The sequence below is a fragment of the Triturus cristatus genome, chromosome 3_2 (assembly GCF_964204655.1).
Source record: "Triturus cristatus chromosome 3_2, aTriCri1.1, whole genome shotgun sequence".
NCBI lineage: Eukaryota > Metazoa > Chordata > Amphibia > Caudata > Salamandridae > Triturus > Triturus cristatus.
In genome coordinates this window covers 1,082,533,565-1,082,553,499 of record NC_140584.1, presented here as the reverse complement: position 1 = coordinate 1,082,553,499, position 19,935 = coordinate 1,082,533,565, and the positions used below count along the sequence as shown (strand labels likewise).

General features: G+C 45.6%; 1 protein-coding gene across 2 annotated transcripts in view; it reads right to left on the bottom strand.

Annotated features, from left to right (window-relative positions):
- NIPSNAP2 (nipsnap homolog 2) overlaps positions 1–19,935 on the bottom strand; it is a 115,938-nt gene that overhangs the window by 59,734 nt on the left and 36,269 nt on the right. The window contains exons 2-3 of one of the 2 annotated variants that reach the window (XM_085649825.1): positions 1,013–1,179; positions 746–791 (exon numbers count right to left, since the gene is read on the bottom strand). In XM_085649825.1, the coding sequence (XP_085505951.1) occupies positions 746–791; positions 1,013–1,179 (213 nt within the window). The remainder of the gene's footprint in view (positions 1–745; positions 792–1,012; positions 1,180–19,935) is intronic. The other variant, XM_085649826.1, reaches the window with a different exon arrangement.

Here is a 19,935-nt window from a genome sequence, read left to right as displayed (position 1 = left end):
AGCAGGTTACGATTTTGTCAAATAATAGTTGTTTGTGGAAAACATTCTTTCATGCTTTTTTATGTGCTACATAAAATCAAATATTCATCCAAAATTACTGGTCGTCGGTTCTGCTATCAAGTCAACTACTGGCTGTCACTCGAATACTTTTTTGGGATGCCTTGCTAGTTGGTTCTTTTCTGTAATTTCTCCATTTTACTACTGGGGGTGTAATCTGTGAGCTGAAAATGCTTTTTCACTAATATGCAGTGGTTATTACAACAATGGTTTTCACAAAACAATCGAGGCTTCTGGTGATCCAGCACATAATAAATGACGTAACAATTTTATACGTAGCATGGAACTCTCAAATATAATTTCTATGGCCTTTATTTCTTACTAAAAACAAAATGTTTTCCTTCTCCATTTTTCATGTACAAGAAATACTTTAAATGGATTGAAAATGTGTTTTCTCAGTATGCATGAACAATATATACATGTTACGATGTGCAAAATGCCGATATACTGCAATGCACTTTCAATTAATTAAAAAATAACTAAAGTTAAAGTACGGGAATTGGGCATTGTTATTTACCAATTTCACGCCTCAGGTACATGATGCCTACATGTGCTGAATCGAAAAATCCAAAAAGTCACTAATCGTGATAACTACATGCACTATTACCCAACACTGATCACAACAGGATACTTGTGGCTATGATACTCAACTGGCACTCTAAAACCATCATTTAGATACCACTCTTACCAAAGCTTGTTGTAGGCTTCCAGGTATTCTGGCTTCACGTTATGAACTGAAAAGCAAACATTCATCTGTTAGTTTAGCACTAACGAACAGAAATGACTTAAAAAGAGTCCTTTTAACCCCTTGCATGCCCGCCCCTTTCCCCGCCCAGTGCCGCGCCTTGCATTAGCGGGCGGAGTTCATGACGAGCTGGACTCGTCATGGGCACAGCGCCACCGCAGCCCATGACGAGTCCAGCTCGTCATGGGCACTGAAGGGGTTAATACTTACACTGTATTTTGTACAGACTACTCGTCTCTCTTTTGGCCAGAAGATTGGAGTGGGCATCTTTTCGTGGATCGACTTTACGGACGAAGAGGGATTTTAACCAGCTGTCTTCTCGAGCTCGGTTACTCGATGACGCCAGTCCCCTAAACAAGGAGATGGGAGGTGAACATCTGCTTGCTTTAATTGGTGAATCAATCAATCAATCAAAAAATCCTTATTCGGCATCTAGGAAACACCATAAAAGCACATAGCAATAAAAATAAAAGATTTCATTAAAATCAATGCTGCTATACATCAAATACAGTACTAATGTTTGCTTCAGCAAACCCCTCTTGTTTTCCTTATTCTTAAGGCCATCTTCAGGAAATTCACCACACAAAACAGAGTCCGAGAGTCATTTACCATTTGTAGGTGTAACAAGGCGACCCTGGCCTGCTTGAATTTAGCCTGTTTTAAAATACCAACTAAAAATCGACTTCTTGGCATTGAATAAAATGGGCATAACAGTACAAAATGAAGGGTATCCTGAGGAGATCGTAGATCGCAGCCACAGGGACCCTTCTGCTCAACCGAAACAGTAAAACAGTGAGTTACAGAGGACAAGTGATGTAAAAGATTGAGCCTAAAACGGGTGATTAAAAACCTATCCTGAGCATTACACATAAGGGTCAAATACGGTTCCATCCCCACCACCGTTTTCAACATATTGTAAGCTATCACAGGGTTCTTTCCCCCTGCAATTGGACATAGGTAAAATATCTTTTCATCACCAATTGGTGAATCAATCAAGCTGTTCATCCATATCGTTTTCTATAAGATTGTCCTTAAAAGCAAGCAAGGGTGTTCTAGGACATATTGTAAACAAAAAAAGAAATGCCCTCTCGTAGCCTAGGTCGGTATCAGACGACGTCCATATTTGGAAAGCAGTGACCGCCTTGCATGCCCTAGGAACTGGTGCTACTGTGAGAAAGTGGCTCTGTATATACTGTTCCCAAATAGGTACAGGGTGTACAGAGTCCTCAGTCCCCAGAGGTTTGGCAGAGGCTAAAGTTAGATATAACCTTACTCTCTAAAGTGATGGCTTGGTCGAGCAGTAAAGCAGTATCAGAGGACAGTGTAAAGCATTTGTTGCACACACTCAGTCAGCAAATGGTCTCACACACTCAAGAACTGAACTCTAGGCCAATGGTTTATATATAAAACAAGCATTGGCTTAGCCAATAGGTCTCGCCTTTGGGACCTTATAAGTGTTAAGCTATGCAACAGTTGCATAACTAAATACTTATAAGGTCCCAAAAGCGAGACCTATTGGCTATGCAAAGCGGCCGTGCGGCCGCAAAAGTGATCGCGATCAAACATCAAAGCGGCCGCGAAAGTGAAAGTAATCGCGGTAAAGCGCGACGCGCACGCCCGCGCACATGCACTGTAGCTCTAGGCTGGCCTGGTAGCACTTTTTGGAGCTCTCTCAATAAGTCTCGACAGACCAGCGCATGTGCTGGGTCAGGCGAGACCTAAAAATATATGCTTGTTTTATTTTAGAACCAACACTAGGTATTAAAATATACTCTCTCAGAATGAGATGCTTTAGATAAAATACTTTTGCAATATGCAATTGGCTTTTGTAGAAAGTTACAGGTTGTTGCAATAGGCAACACAATTTTAAACACAATAATGCATTGAGTTCAATTGAAGTTAAGTTATTTGCAATAGATTACTTTCAGGATTACTTTTGTAATTCCAGGACTGGATCCTAGCTTCAGTCCTGGGTCAGTTCTTAGGAACAAGTGATAAAAGTCGACTTAGTTTCTGTTATGATTTTTAGTCAATATTTTGCTATTTTGAAAGTTGACACTTAGAAAATATTTCATAAAAAACAGTCAATGATTCCCTATGGAAGAAAATTCAAGTTGCAGGTATAGTATGTTCTCGTTACTTTCGTAATCCAGTACTGGGTACCTAGACTCAGTACTGGGACCTCTATCTAAAAGAGGTAAGTAATTACGGTTTCACAGTTTGTACGATTTTTAAAGAATATTTGAAGTTTGCAAAAGTCAACAGAAGAAATTTCACAGAAAAACAGTCAATGATTTCCTATGGAAGAAAATTGGGTTACTGGTAAGTACGGTTGTGAATATTTTTCAGGGTCAGTGGTGGGCACCAAGATCCAGCACTGAGAGCTCACCTAATAGCAGGTGAGTATTTTCGTTTTCGTTACTCGGCTGATTTTTGGTGAATATTTTAAGTTTTGAAAAGTCCACACTTAGAAGAAATGTCAGGAAAAACCAGTCAATGTTACCCTATGGAGAAAATTGAGTTATTGGCTTTCAGGTATGTACTTGACTGGCAAAGTTAAGGTTCTGGGCACAGACTCGGGGGTCTCCCAGGGTCAGGTAGGTACAGTTGTTACACCCTCAGCGGCACAGGGGCAGCCGGGTGCAGAGTGAGTTAGGCCCAATGTTATCCTATGGGAGGCAGGGGGGCCTTGGTTGGTGGCTGCTGACTAGCAGGCCACGCGGCTGTGGGAGCTGGGCTCCTGGTCATTTGCTCAGGGCAAATGGGAAAGTAGATAGGTGCATAGGTTACACTGCCAGGGCCACTCGGGCGGCTGGGTGCAGGGTGCTATTGAGCCTTCGGGCGCTCAATTGATTTCAATGGGAAAACTCCGGTTTAGAAAAAGACTGCAAGCTCGGGGACGAAGATTCTTCAGGTGCCAGAGTGGGGGTTGCAAGTGGCCTGGGGAAGCTCACAGAGGCGGCAAGCCTTTGAAGCTTCCCCCTGCCCATCCTGGGGGAGGAGATCTAGCACCTCGCCCAGGATGTGCATTGTTGCAGGCCCAGGAAAGCAGGGGATCTCCTACCCAGGGGTCCAGCAACATGTCTGCTGTGTGACAGCCTAGGCAGCCTCTCAGACCAGACGTGGATTGTAGGTTAGGTTTCAGGGGGCCTCTCTAAGATGCCCTCTGGGGTGCTTGGTACATTAAATCCCACACTGGCATCAGTGTGGGTTTAATGTGCTGAGCAGTTTGATACCAAACTTCTCAGTCTTCAGTGTTGCCATTATGGTGCTGTGGAGTTCGTGTTTGGCAAGCTCCCAGCACCATGTACTCTTAAATGGCAGCACTGCACTTACAGTGCCCAGGAATGGACCTGGGTACTGTAGGGGCACAGGGCTCAGGCTCCTGTGCCCACACCACTGGCATAGGGCACCCAGCTAGAGGGGTGGCCGATTTATGCCAGGGCAGTGTAGGTTGTGGGCATGGTACACAGGGATGTGTGCCATGTCGACTGTTTTATCCTGTATCCAGACACTCAGCCTGCAAGGGCAGTGTGTGTGTGTTAGGATACAGAGCCTCTAAGGGTGGCACAATGAGTGCTGCAGCCCTTAGAGGCCTTCCCTGGTCACAAGGACCTGGGTACCTAGGGTACCATTTACCAGGGGCTGACATGTGGCCCGGGTTTGCCAATTTGGGTTGGAGGTTTTGGTTTAGGGAAGGAACATAGGCCCTGGGCACCTGATTGGCAGGAGCCCAGGGCACACTCAGAGTACATTCAGCAATTCAGCAAAAAGTGGGGGCATACCATGCAAGAAAGATGGCACTTTCTCACAGCTATTACACCTGCTGTACTACTGAAAGCTATGCCACTGCTTATTGCTCTTTGAGGTTATCACCCACCTGTCTTTCCTCTACCCTCCCCATCTTCATCCCACTCTGCGCTGATCTCCCTCTTTCTTTCAGGCCTTCTCCTCATTATTCCTTCCAATGCCTCTCTTCGCTTTCCTTCACTATACTTAAATCTTCTCTCCTTGCTCCCCTTCACCAGTCTTTCCACCCTTTCCTCTCTCGTCTCCTCTCTTTGCTAGCTACATACAACCCTTCTCTTCCCCCCTCTACATTTGCTCTCCTTGCCTTGTATATACCCTTCACCTTTCTGCTCCCTTTTTCTCCTCCATATCCCTTTGTTTCTTATCTCCTTTCTCACTCGCCCATACTTCCTTCACCCTTCTGTAACATTTTACTTGCCCTCCTGTTTCCTTTCACGTTCTATTTTTCCCCCATCCTCGCTCTCCTCCATTTCTCATTTAGCCTCTTCTCCCTAGCTCGTGTTTTTCCCTTTATTTCCTCCTCAATCTCTTAACTTTTACCCTCTCTTTCTCTCTCTACTCTCACCTTCGGATTCATATCTTCTTTCTCCTGTCCCCTCCTATCCTTCTTTACATAATTGTTGCTGTTCATATCTTTTCTTACTTCCTTCTTTTTATATTTAACCCTCCAACCACATTTCTCAATTTATTTATTTCAGACATATCCTTTCATTTCACCCCACAAACCACCCTACCTCCTCCACCTTCACTTTCTAAGGAAATGTAATTTCAGATGCAGCCCCCTGGATCGTGACGTTTAAAAAGACACACCCTGGGCGGAAATTAAACTCAAGGCAGTACAAGGAATGCCGGCTCCCCTCACCACTGGGCCCCGGTGCCTCGGCACCATTGATAGCTAGGTGTGCGTGGATTTCTGTGAAAGTATTCAATGCCAAATAGTCTGCTGACCCAGCAGCTGCTTCGGTTACGGTCTTGTGTGGTGCACTACAAGCAAAGCACAAATGTAAGGCAAACATTGCCTGACAGATATTTGATCATAATGCAGTACACAACAGTCCCGTGCAGCAAGGAAGGATGCTTACATCACGAAAAAGAAACCTGAGAGAAAAAAAAAAAACTCACGTTGTATAAAAATATTTAAAAAGTGAATAAAATATGTGCAAGCTGGTAGTTAATGTGTGCATGTTAGCTATGATTTAGTTGTTATTTTCTTAGCGTTTTGCGGCCACCCAAGGAATAAGACAAACGTACAACTAAACTACATAATGGACACATACAACAGCCATGCGATAGGCTCTATTATATCACCAGGTTATATAATTAGAGTCATTTAAATGCCTTCAACCTTATTCACGCGATGTGAATGCCAGCGAGTACTGTAGATGCGTTAAACTTTGACGAGTTTGAATCCCAATGGGTGTAGCTCAACCGTTTATCATCCTGCAGTTTACAAGTAAACTGTCAGGTAATACTTATTCACTATGCTAATCTTAAATTACAAATGCTACATAAAACATGTTCTTTTACTTGTTTTTGCACTCACAAATTATACGTAGTGCATTTTCCACAGGTTAGGCAATTAATGGAAAAGTTTGAAAGTTATGTATGCATCGGTTTTTGCTTTTAAAAAGAGTTATACGTATTTTAGCAAACATTGTCACACGTTGAAATAGCTGAAACAGCACGTAACAGGCAAGCAGAGCGCTATTATGGATTACGTTTTTTTTAATGGGTATAGATCTGGATGATGAGAACCGATTTCTGGGTTTCTATGGTTGTGTAATAAAGCTGCGTCCGTGCAGTTGGAAGACGATATTGTAAATATTTGTGTAAAAAGACTAGACAAGTCAGCCATATGTGGTTGTGTATCACATTTTTTGCGAACGATAAACTTGTATTTCTTCTGTACGGGGCAAAAACAAACGTTAGTTTAAAAAAATTGACATCAACTTTTTATTGTGATCGAACTTATGTGCATATGAAATCAAGGGGAACACCAGAATATATAATCATATTTTTATCTTCATTATCCAATGTGACCATTTGGTTTATAACTTTTTTTAAAAGTACGGTATTAATTTACTAAAACAATTTTGTTAGGGCAATACTGTTCACTGAAAACTTTTCTAAAGTGCTAGCTACTGCACAACCAATAGGCTATTCTATGGATAAATGTATCATAGGTTCATGCAGTATATCAAAGGATTACAATTAAGAACATATAGTACAATTTACAAAATAAATAGGAACAATAATAAAAAAATGTATTGAGCGAAATCATACAAAAACAGATCATAGGAATCGGAGATATGGATTTTTAAATGCGTAAGACAAAAAGCACCAGGAAACAGTAAAGGGCGAATCAAAGTCAATATGCATGAACTGACTTAGGAGCGATTGAAGGCCGATGGCGAGGGTGATTTGCAATCCTTGTGGGTCACATGGTCACAAGTTTGATCTTCGGACTTTTTCCCTTTTTTTATTCTCAGCTTTTTTCAGCAGAGTAAGGGGGGATGCTGAAGCAGTAGATCCCTCGGTGTTCTCAAGCCTTCTCTGAAGCTTTCGGTTTTGGTGCCAAAGCTCTCCTCAGAATGAAGTTGCATTATAGTGCCCCTGGGAGTGCTTTGTCGCTGGGATGAATTCATCACTTCACACAAGTCCTGTTCAGACAGGCGTTGTCCTGGTTCTGCGATGTCTCCATCAGGGCCGGGTAGGAGCTGTAGCTGATCAGGACTCCAAGGGTCGGATACTTTTACATTAAAATTATTTATTTTTTTTGTTTTATAAAGCGTGAACTCGACCTAAATGTATTGAAGGCCTTAAGATGAACACTATTTAGATTACACAGGGTTGCATTTCGTTTTTTAGGCAGGAGATTATTAAGTGATTTGCCCAGAATCACAGGACTTTGAGTTAACAGACTCTCACACCTGGTTCCCCAGTTCTAAATTCGGCTTCTTTCAGAGTAACACCACATCATCTCCCACTTATTAGCAGCTGTCCCATTGCAGCCTCAAACTCAAATGGTTACAGAAACAAGCATTTGCAATGCACTAGGTCTCGCATTTGGAAAAGTTAAGAGTTTTTGGTGTTTTGATTAATAATGCAATAATATGTTAACTTTATTAAAGCCATATTTAACCATGTAGGTAGTGTTATCCATAGAAAACATAGGAACATGTTGGTATTATACGAAAATATAGAATAAAGTACAAGCTGCCCTTGTTATTGTGGGTGTTTTCAATCTGAAAGTAATGTGTTGCAAATAAAGCGGTATGATTATATTTGCTCATAGTTATGCATTTTATAAAATAGTTGCTTACATTGGCTATTACATTGTTGTGGATGCAGCATATAAACACTGCACATTGTATATGCAGTAAACATGTTGAGACATAGTTTGAATCATTTGTGGTATATCAAAGCTGCTTAATTATTTCTGTTATACATCCATTTGGATCCAAAGGAAAAGCAAATAGCAGGGGTATGCAGGTAAAGTTATAGGTGTTGTATAAAGAGAAGGAGAAACTAATAACAACAAGCATTTACAATGCAATGGTCTCGGCATTGGTAAAGTTAGAGCTATTGGCATTGCTCATGACATTATTTTTGTTTATGTTTTTGTTTTTAAAACATTTAAAGAAACGGCATTGTCATGAGCAATGCCAATATCTCTAACTTTAACAATGCCGTGACAGTTGCATTGTAAATGCTTGTTTCTTCTGCTCAGGATGTCCCCATTAATATTAGACATACACGAAGGACTCTTTGGGTGAGAAATAACTGTCAATCGTATTCATTAGGTTGTTAAACAGGGAATGAAAGAAGATAAGAGAAGGAATGAGAGAAGGAAGGAGTAAACGAAGGGGTAAACGAAGGAATGATATATGGAAGGGATAAAGGAAGGAATGAGAAATTGAAGGATAGAAGGAAAGAACGAGAGAAGAACGGAGTGATGGAAGGGGTGAAGAAAGAAATGAGAGAAGAAAGGGGTAACGGACAGAACGAGAGAAGAAAGGAGTGACGCACGGGAGCCCCATTTGAGCAGACACTTCCTGCTACACCGCAGGCTCCGCACATGTCCCGGGCAAGGATGCCTGGCTTCCTGTGGGCCGCGGCGGTGATTCTGTTGCTTCGGCAGTAAAAGGGGTAGGCTCCCTCGTAATTTTAATATAAAATAAAGGCGGAAACTCACCAGTACACGCCGAGATATGGGGAAATCCAGGAGCTGGTCACCGGCAGCTGCTGCTTCTTGGGGACGCAGTGATCAGTTTCGGCAATACGGCGGCAGAACAGCCGTGGGCGAGCGCGGCGCAGGAGCTGCACAGGGGGCAACGTGCTGCTACCAGAATTCTCTTCCGGGGCGGGGGAGGCAGGGACGGGGCAATCCACTACGGGGGAGCCTGCAGCTGTGAGCAGGCAGAGATTGGCTCAAGCAACAGGGATAAGAGCTGGGCAGAAATATCTTTAATGCCCTGTAACACACGTCTGACATGGGTGTAGGTAGACACAGGCGGGGGCGGAAGTGCTTGAAGTGGTTTGGAATGAGCCCCTGTTTGTGTTTGCCATAGTCATTTGCAGCTTCACAGCTGATCCATGGTGGGGTGGGGTATAGCGCCTCCTTGCACTTTATGGCTTCCAGGGCTCTAACAATGGCGCCGGTCTATTCACATGCATCGGCTGCAGGTGTGTGTGCTTAAAACTGAGCCCTGAATGGAAGAGGGCTTCTGCTGTCCACGGTGACTGCGGGTGGGGTCTCCCGGCAGCCTCAGTAATGCAGGGGTGTCACATGGTAACTGACTCGATCAGTCCAGAACCCCCAAACCATGAGAAAACCCCCAACCACGAGAAATGGCTACGTAGATGGAGGTGAGCAAAGAGGGCGGGGAGCCTGAGGGTAAAACAGTCTGGCTGAAGGGACAGAAGAAGACGGAGTGGCGACGTGTGTGATGGAGTTGAAAGTCCGCGTGTGTCGAAAAAAGGATATTGAATACAGAGACTGTGTGTGTGTGAGAGAGAGAGAGAGAGGAAAGAGTGCTACGGGGAGAGATAATAATGACATGCTTCAAGGGAGGGAGAAGGAGAGAGTGATTGCGTAAGGGGGGGGAGTTAGAGTATGTGAGAGCGAGGACCGAAGCGAATGAAGAGAGCCAGAGTGAAGGAACTGAGTGAGAGACAGGAAAGAGCAGTAAGCGAGAGCGGAGGGAAAGCGAACGGGATTAAATGCTGAACGAGATTGTAAGGGGTGACTATGACTGAGAACGAAAGCGAAAGAATGTGGGGGAGAGAAGGGAAAATGGGTGAGAACGAAGGGCGAGTGAAGGCAGAGAATGAGTGAGAGCGAGTGAGCCGGGCCCCAACCCGGGGCTCCTCCACGAATCCCACCCACCTCGCAGAGCCATCATTGCCCTCGGGCCCCTCCCCTTGGACGCGGCAGTTAAGGGAACAGCGAGGATGACCGGGAAACCAGTGCCCGCAATAAGGGCAATTTCACACCGAGATTAGACGCGCTGCAGCAAGAGGGCTCCCCGGGGAGGCGCGGCGAGGGCACGGGGAGGGGAGGGCAGCAAGCGCCGGGCCCAGAGGCTTGTGGGAGTGAGGCACGGGGAGAGTGATCCCAGCATACCAGAGTACTGCAGACTCAGGGGAGAAAGAGAGCATACTATACAAGAGTACCACAAGCCAGGGGGGCAAGTGTAATCACCGGCAGCTGCTGCTTCTTGGGGACGTAGTGATCAGTTTCGGCAATACGGCGGCAGAACAGCCATGGGTGAGCGCGGCGCAGGAGCTGCACAGGGGGCAACGTGCTGCTACCAGAATTCTCTTCCGGGTGGGCAGAGGAGGGGGAGGCAGGGACAGGGCAATCCCACCGCATACTTGTGCAGCAGATAAATTAGAACCGCACCAGAGGTGAGCAGGGTTGCACGCAGGGTCCGACGTGTGGCAGAGAGGACGAGCACACCACCGCCTTTCTCCAAGGCAGGCAGAGCAGAAATGCCTCGGAGAAAGGGAGCCTCATTTTCGGATTTGGGGGCGTGTTTTGCTGTTGTCTCCTCCCTGAGACTTCTCGCAAAAAACACGCCCCCCGATCCGAAAAAGACGGGGCTTCAACGGAGTGACTGGACCTCTTCTCCAGTGGCTGGCCAGCATTTAAGAGGCCAGCCAATGGAGAACAGGATAGAAGAGGGGCGGGTGCAAGCCCCTCTTCTCAAAGTCACTCCAACTCATTAAATCTCGGAGCGAGACTGCGCAAGCGCAGCCTTTCGCAGCCGAGACCTAAAAAGGGTTGTGACATAATATAGTGTCTGTGTGGAAATGCGGTTTTAATAAAAGGGGTAACATTTTAAAAAGTGGCAAAGGAAATGCATATAATAGTATAAAATAGCAAGGTATTAAGAAAATATAAAGGTAATAAGTTGTGTATGGAAGTTGTAAATAATAGTAAAGGGTATGTGTGCGGGTATGTAATAATGTTTTTTAGGAGATGGTGCAATAAAAAAACAGGAAATATTTTATAAGTACATGTAGGTAGGAGTATGCAAAGCATAAAAGGAATAGTAAGGTTGTGAAAATAAAGTATGTAGGAGTTAAAAAGGGGATGAGGATAGGAGTAGGTAGCTGCCTGTGAAGATAAACCATTTTTGTGTGGGATAGAAAGGGAGTGAGTTATTGTAATGGCAGGAATAATAATATTGTGAAAACAAAAGGTGTGGTGTGAATGTATGAAAAAGTAGGTCGCCAAATAGATTAAAAAGTATTATAGGGAAGACGTATATCTAAATAATAATGAAATACGGCAGTAGGGAGCAAGTGAGTGTTAACATGGGGTAAATTAAAGGCAAATAGGAATATATGTTATATGGTTAATAATAAGTAGCAGTGGTACTGATTGAAAGTAAAATAAGTGTTAAAGACAGGGAGAGAATAAAGGAGTAAGCAGGAGAAGCTGTGCTATGGTATAGTGGTATTGTTTGTCAATGTGGTAACAATCATGCGAATAAAAATGAATATAGTGGGAAACAGCATGTGTATGTACATGTAACAATACAAAAGTGGAGTTAATATAAAAGCAGTACATAGTGGCTGTTTACAGAGTAAATTATAATGCAAAACAGTAAAAAAAAAGTAGTATATAAGTATATTATATTCTAATGCATATAGGGCAGCAGGAAGGTAGTGAGTAAGAAATTGTGTAATTGACATACAAAACAGTTATTGAAAGATCACAAGGCACGTGTGTAATTTAACAATAACATATAAGGAAGGGTAGGGAGCCAGCAAATAAGATAGCATGGTATGCGAGCCTGCCATGCATGGGATATGTGTATATGTTTCCTATTAAAGTATGCAAGATACGTGCATATTTTTTTTTGCCGTTTAAGTTGTAATAATAGTGCTGTACGCGTGCTAGCAAAAAAACAACAGGTGTGCTAATACGTCAGCAGCCGTGCTCGTGCATATTTCCTGTCTCGGAGTTTTGCTAATGGCGCAGTACGCGTGCACAATGCCGTCTTGTACGCATGCAGATATCATGTGCGTGTTGTGGGGAGCCAAGCTGCTTCAGAGGACGAGGATTGAAATGGTACAACAAACCGTAAGTTTTTTTCAAACAATAATGTATAAGTGTGTGGCTTGTATTGTGGAAAGGCTTTCAACTTGTATTCATTTGCAGCGTTTTTTGGGGGGCGGATGTAAATGTGGTAATGCTGAGTGTTAGTTTATAGCGGCGTTCGCTATAGCAACGGTATGAACTGTGTTAGCGACTTCAAAGTTTGTGAACTGGAAACAAAGGTATTTTATGTATTGCGGCGAAGTTTAGGTGGCTCGAAAATTAGAGGCAATAATAAAAGGTATGGAATGCGTGGTTTGCCTTTTACCCAAGTATTGCATCGTACAGGTTTGTGATGGCTGGCTTACATTTGAAGATGTAAAAGAGTGGCTGGTGGTAGGCAGCGTATTGTTGCCAGAGATGGCTAGGAGTATGGAGGGGGCGAATGGTTAGACTGTAGCAAGTATTTAGTAGAAATAGTTATGCTCTAGGGAGATGGCAAAGTGTTGTAAGCTTTAAGAGTTGTGAGGGGTATGGGAGAGGAGCAAAGCATTGCGAGCTCAGTGGGAAATTGGAGGGTTGTTTAGGGAGTTTTGTATGTTACTGTTGTTTGAAAGCTGGCCCTTTTATGTAGACAATAGAAGGTAAGTGTGGCTGGTGTGTGCTAGGCTATTTGTACATAATATTAAGGGCTATATAGCAGGTGAGCTAGAGTTATAAGGTGCCTTGAGAGCCTGTAAAAAAATGTTTGTTAGTATGCAGTGGCAAAAGCTAACTTGCGAAAAGGTAAGCTTGTAAAAAAAGATTGTGCGTAAAAAGAAATACTGTGTAGGTGAATGTTGTAGTAGGGATTATAACAAAGGGTACAGGTAGTATTGGCTTTGGAAAACGGGGAAGCGTTCATTTGTTAATTAGTAGGGATGGGCAAGTAAAGCAAAAGCAGTAAGAGCTTGTTGGTAGATTAGAGTGATGGCTAAGAGTTCTGGTAGGTTATTGTTGTTAGTGAGCTGGGCGTATTAAGAGTGGTGCGAAATGTGGAAGAGGTGCAAAGCAGGAAAAGCTTGTTGGGAAATTGGCGGGCCGATTAAAGAATTTGCTGCATTAATGTTGTTTTTGAGTGGTGCTTTATATGCGGACATTGGAGGCTAAGTGTGGATACTTAGTTTAGGCAATGTGCACACAATATAAAAGTTTGTGTGGGGGTGGTATAGCTGTAAGGTATTTTGGGAGTATGTAAAAATAGGTTTGTTCGTATGCAGTGGTAAAAGGTTAGTTGCAAGGAACTTTGCAAAAAAGTATTGTATGTAAGAAAAAAATTGTACAGGTGAATGCGGTAGTAGGGATAAGAACACTTATGACTGGACTTGGATAATTGGCACGCGTGTACCCTTTAATAAGTAGAATGAGTAAAGTAAGGCGAGAGCGGGAACAGCTTGTTCGTAGTTAGAGGGCTGGCTAAGAGTTTGGCGGGTTTTGGTTATTAGTAAGAGGGGGCGTATGTGGGCGGTTATAAAAGTGGGTGCATGTAAAAACAAAATTGCACGTGGTTTGCAAAGGCAAAAGGTAATATGTGAGAAACTTTTCTAAATGCTTTGTGCGCGCATAGGAGTATTTGTGGGTGATTGGCAGAGCACATGCGAGCATGCAAGGAACAGGCATTAATACGCCGCCAGCCGTACTCGTGCACATTTCCTGTTTTGGAGTTTAGTTGAAGATGCCATACACGTGCACAACTCCGTGTTTGTATGCACGTAGATATTATGAGCATAGAGCCGAGGAGCTATGGAGGAACAGCATTGGAATAGTACAATAAACGGTACGTTATTTGTAATAATAATGAGTAAGTGTATGGCTAGTAGTATGTAAACATTCAGTAGGGAGGGGTAAAGTAAAGCGCAAAGCAGAAAGAGCTTATTAATAGATTAGCTGTCCGGCAAACAGTTGGAGAAATATTGTTGTAGTGAGCGGGGGTGTATGCGGGCGGTTGGAGATTGTGGGTGCTTGTTGGGAAAAAATGGTTCATGATATGCAGCGGGAAAATGTTATATGTGAGAAACCGTTTTTAAAAGTATTGCGTGTGCGAAAGAGCTTTGTGCGGGTGAATAATAGTATGCGTGTGAGGAAGCAAGGAAAAGTTGCGTTAATGCGCTACTAGCTGTACTCGTACATATTTTTTGTGTTTAAAGTTTTGTTGAGGACACCATACGCGTGCACAGTGTTGTATTTCTATGCATGCAGATATTATGTGCGTGTTGCGGGGATCCAAGCAGCTTTAAAGGGCCAGCATTGAAGTAGTACAATAAACAGTAAGTATTTATAACAAACTACAAGTGTATGGCTTGTAGAAAACAAAGGCTTTGGGCTTGTGTTAATTTGTAGCGGAGTTGTTTGTTTGCTGTTGTGAATGCGGTGTAGCTGAGTGTTAGCTAAAAACGGAGTTGGTTACAGCAACAGCCCGAAGTGTTTTAGTGAGGCGAAAGTCCGTAAACTGGATATGTTTTTTTTTTTTTATCCATTGTGGCCAACTTTAGCAGTAGATGGCAAATTATAGGCAATATAAGGAATAATATATGTGCTTTCTGCACGCCGCACACTGCTACACGAAACACTGCTGCACGCCACACACTGCTGCACGCCACACACTGCTGCACGCCACACAACGCTGAACGCCTCACAACGCTGCACGCCTCACAACGCTGCACGCCTCACAACGCTGCACGCCTCACAACGCTGCACGCCTCACAACGCCGCACACTGCCGCACGCCACACACTGCCGCACGCCACACACTGCCGCACGCCACACACTGCCGCACGCCACACACTGCCGCACGCCACACACTGCTGCACGCCACACACTGCTGCACGCCACACACTGCTGCACGAAACACACTGCTGCATTACTCACTGCTGCATGCTGCACGCAGCCCCCTGCTGCACGCCGCACACTGCTGCACACTGCTGCATGCCGCTGCACGCAACAGTGCTGCATGCCTCACACTGCTACACGAAACACTGCCGCACGCTGCTGCATTACACACTGCTGCACGCCACACACTGCTGCACGCCACACACTGCTGCACGCCACACACTGCTGCACGCTGCTGCATTACTCACTGCTGCACGCAGCACACGACACTGCTGCACGCCGCACACTGCTGCACGGTGCACACTGCTGCATGGCGCACACTGCTGCACGGCGCTGCATGCCTCACACTGCGGCACGAAACACTGCTGCACGCCACACACTGCTGCACGCCGCACACTGCTGCACGCCGCACACTGCTTTTATGCGAGTTTATGCTACTGACATTGTAAATGACAATACCTTTTATTTGTTTTAAAACCAAAACATAAATAAAAGGCATTGTAATTTTACAATGCCAATAGCTCAAACTCTTATAAATGCGAGACCTATTGCATTGCAAATGCTTGTTGGGTCAAGTCGGTGGGGAGGCTCCTCCTCCTTAGAGGGATGCTGGGGAGCAAAGAAGGTGGGCAAAGTGATGGATTGACCCAGATGGAATGAGGTTACGACCTTTGGTAAAAAGGTCATAACCTCATTCCATCTGGGTCAATCCATCATTGGTAAAAAGGAAGCCCACATTAAGTAGGATGATGAACAAATTAAGGTCCTGCTGCGGCATTAGAAAGGACGTGGGTGGAAACAAGGGAGCCAGCCTTTTTAGAAATCTATGTACCATAGGAGACCTAAAGAGAGAAGGCTGGTCTGGCAGCCGCAAAAAAGCAGACAGCGCAGAAAGGTAACCCTTGAGAGTTCCCAAGGCAGAGCCCTGCTGGGCAAAGGTCAGATTGAATATAAGAAAAGAGGAGAGAAGGTCAATAGACCTTTCTGTACAGTAAAATACACATTTCTGCCAACAGCAGGCGTATACCAGCTTAGTGGAGGGCTGCCTGGCTGCCAAAATAACGTTACAAACTTCGGGAGGAAGGTTAAATGCTATCAACTGCCTCGCTCAATCTCCACGCATGGAGGCACAGAGTTGGCCGGTTCGGGTGGAGGACCCTCCCCTGCTGCTGCGACAGAAGATCATCCCAAAGGGGCAGCCTGATCGAAGGATCGATGCTCATTTTCAGAATCTCTGGATACCAGACTCTCCCGCCCAGTCCAGAGCCACAAGGATGACTAAGGCCTAATCACTGAGCAGGAGTGGTAGGGGCGGAAAGGCGAACAGAGTTGAGTTCCACTTGCAACGAAAAGCAGAACCAAGCGATAGCCGCCTTGGAAACTCCAGCACGCAGTATTTCCGTCATTACACGTCCTCTTCAGAGGCGAACAAATCTAACCAAAGTTCTCCCCATTGATGAAAAAGACCTTGCGCCGCCTCCGACTGGAGACGCCATTCGTGATCCACTAGGCATCAGCGGTTGAGTTCGTCAGTCCTGGCATTCAGAGAACCTGCCAGATGCTGAACTACCAGGTTTATGCCCTGCTGATCCAGCCATGTCCAGAGTTGCAGGGACTCTCAACAAAGGGTCCACGACCCCACCCCTTCCGGTTTGTTGCAGTACCACATGGCGGTGGTGTTGTCCGTGAACACCTGCGATAGCTTTCCCTTGACAGAGGGAAGAAGTGCTTTCAATGCCGATCTAATCGCTCGGAGCTCCAATCAGTGTTATGTAGCGCCCCGAATTCGCCGGAGACCAGTGTCCCCTCTCCATCTCTTCCAGATGTGACCCATCTGTCATGACTGAGATCTGGTTGGGGAAGGAAGAGCGGTCCGCCGCTGACCCAATCGTGGTTCGTCAACCACCACTACAGATCTCTAGCAGTTCCTTCCGAGATCTGGACCATGTCGGTGAGATTTCCTCAATGGTGTGCCCACTGGAACTACAGGTCCCACTGCAGAACCTGCATACGCCACCTGGCATACTCTACCAACAGGATGCAGGAGGCCATGAGGCCCAACAGCCTCAGAGCCAGTCTCACTGAAATCCAGGATAGAGGCTGAAACATCAGAATCATAACCTGAACATCCTAGAGTCGCTGCACGGGAGGATAGGTCCTAAACTGCACTGTGTCCAGAACAGCTCCGATGAAAGGGAACGTCTAAGAAGGAGTCAGGTGTGACTTCGGCACATTTATATACCAGCGAATGCTGAAGGTCCGCCGTAGTGTGAAGGTGGGAGACGGCAGCCTGGCACGAGGGTGCCTTAAACAGCCAGTCGTCTAGGTAGGGGAAGACGGACACCTCTAACCTGCGCAGATAAGCTGCGACCACCGCCATCACCTTAGTGAACACCCGAGGGGCACTGGTAAGGCCGAAGCGGAGCACGCTAAACTGAAAGTGCTCGAGGCCTACCTTCAACCGCAGGTACCGCTTGTGGCCCGGCAGGATGGGGATATGAAAATACGCATCCTGCAGGTCCAAAGCTACCATCCTATCTTCTAGGTCTAGGGCAGAAAAGACTTGAGCTACAGTGAGCATTTTGAACTTCTTCTTGGGGAAGAGATTGAAGGTCCAAAGATCTAAAATGGGTCGCAACCCTTTGTTCTTCTTCGGAATCAGAAAGTAGAAGGAATAACAACCATTGCCTACTTCTGAAACCGGAACTCTTTCTATAGCTCCCTTGGCCAAGAGAGCTGTAACTTCCTCCTGGAGCAATTTCAGATGATCCTCTGTCAGCCATTCCTGATTTGGCAGAATGGGAGGAGAAAAAGAAAGGAACGGCAGAGAAGACACACTTGTCCAATGTTATGGATCTCCAGTGGGGAAGATGATGATGGATTCTGCCGCCAACTGTAGTAGTGTGGTCTTGCAGATTCAGACCAGGAGTGCTTGGAGGCTGCAGCTGGCAGGGTGGCAGACGACTTCTGACCTACATCCCTGGGTCGGAATGCACCGCGTCAACGTCCCCGCACGGCTTGGGAAGTCTGAGTAGGACAGTGGCTGGGACAGGGCTGACGCGGCTGGAAACCCCTTCCGTTGACACAAAAGAGGTGAAAGGTAGACTGGCCACGAGGAGTACAGGAGAGGCCTAAGGATCTGGCAGTAGCTTGAGAGTCCTTGAACCCGACCAGGCCCGAATCTGCCTTTTCCCCAAAAAGACAGGTTCCATCAAAGGGCATGTCCATCAGATTGGCCTGGACATCGCCCGAGAAGCCAGTTGTCCTAAGCCAGGCGTGGCGCCTTAAGCCCACTGTCGTTGAAATCAACTTGCCCAACGAAATCGGTCGTATCTAGGCCACACCGTATGGTGAATTTCGCTGCATCTCTCCCGTCCTTGACTGCCTGAGAGACAATAGCCCGGGCCTCCTCCGGGACTTGTGGCAGCACTTGCGCAACCGTCTCCCAATAATCAATATAGGGAGTGAAGAGGTAATGCTCCAAGAGCACTATGAGGTGGAAACGTCCTCCTCATGTCAGTATATATGAAACAAAAAAGAACCACCCCCTCTCCTTGCTGCTGCCTCCCCGTGGCTCCGTTGAACAACGGACCCGCGGGGAGGCAGCACCAAGGAAAGGCAGTGATCTTGACGATTGTGCGACTATAGGCACTCTTTCCCACCCCGTTCAGAGGCTCATGGGGCATTTTCTCTTTTAAGAAAAAATTCATTTAATTAACATACCTATTGCGTTATTGTATTAGTGCATGCTTATCATTTGACATGCATTTCACATAGTATTATCTACTTGTATATACACTTCCTATATTTTTTGGGGGAACAAAGATTTGAGTGTAGAAGGGATGCTTTTGGTCCTGTTGAAGTCAGGGGAGGGCTTTGTAACATGTTGACAACATATGAGAGTGGGTGACTTGGTATGGCTCTCTACCCAAAACATTCATTTACGCAAATACAGTATCTTCAACCTCAAGTTTATAGGACCCTATAAAATCAAGAGAATCATTTCCCCTGTGGTGGTGAGGCTAGCCCTCCCAAGAACTATGAAGATACATCCCGTTTGCCATGTCTCGCTGTTGAAACCCTCGAACACCACAGTCAAGAAACGGCCTTCTCCTATATGGGTGAACAATGAGCCAGAGTATGAGGTACACAAAATACTGGACTCCAAGATGAGAGGATCACGACTGTGGTACCTAATATCATGGAAGGGATATGGCGTGGAGGAAAATTCATGGGCACCAGCTGCGAGGATGCATGCCCTAAAGTGTGTCAAGGCATTTCACACTAAATACCCAAACAAACCTGGGCCGTGTCAGCGTTCACTGGGAGAGGGATGTGCTGCTACACACTTACCGCAACAAGAAGCAGACACCTCGTCAGACCAGCAGGACAAACAGGCGAGGACCTGAAAAAGGTATGCCGCAGCATACCAGGCACTGCAAGCCTGGTGGCCGGGAAGACGAGGCGACCAGAACCCAGAATCGAGGGTCGGGAACTACAGTCCCAAGAACCCTGTGCGGCGCGGGCGCACACAGAAAAGGACGTCAACCCACAATGTCGAGGGCTAAGAAAGCCGGGCCTTGGGAAGACATCGGCGCAGATTATCCTGTTCCTGAAACGCCGAGGACTCGTGAATTGCTGTTGATGATCGTCTGGTGCGGTAAGGGTGTCACTGACACCACCTCTCCTGTTCATTTCCCGTGTGTTCGATAGATGGGGCAAAACCACTTTAATCACAATGCAACAAACCTAACCTGTGTTTGAAAAGGAGAGCGTTCGTCATCCTGCAAAGTCTGGCTTAAGGCTAAGCCATGAACGGACCTTCATTGTGGTATTCAGCCCGTAGAATAACTCCATTAATGCAGAGAACCTTGAGTATACCAGGTGGTATATTAACTGCTTGCTCC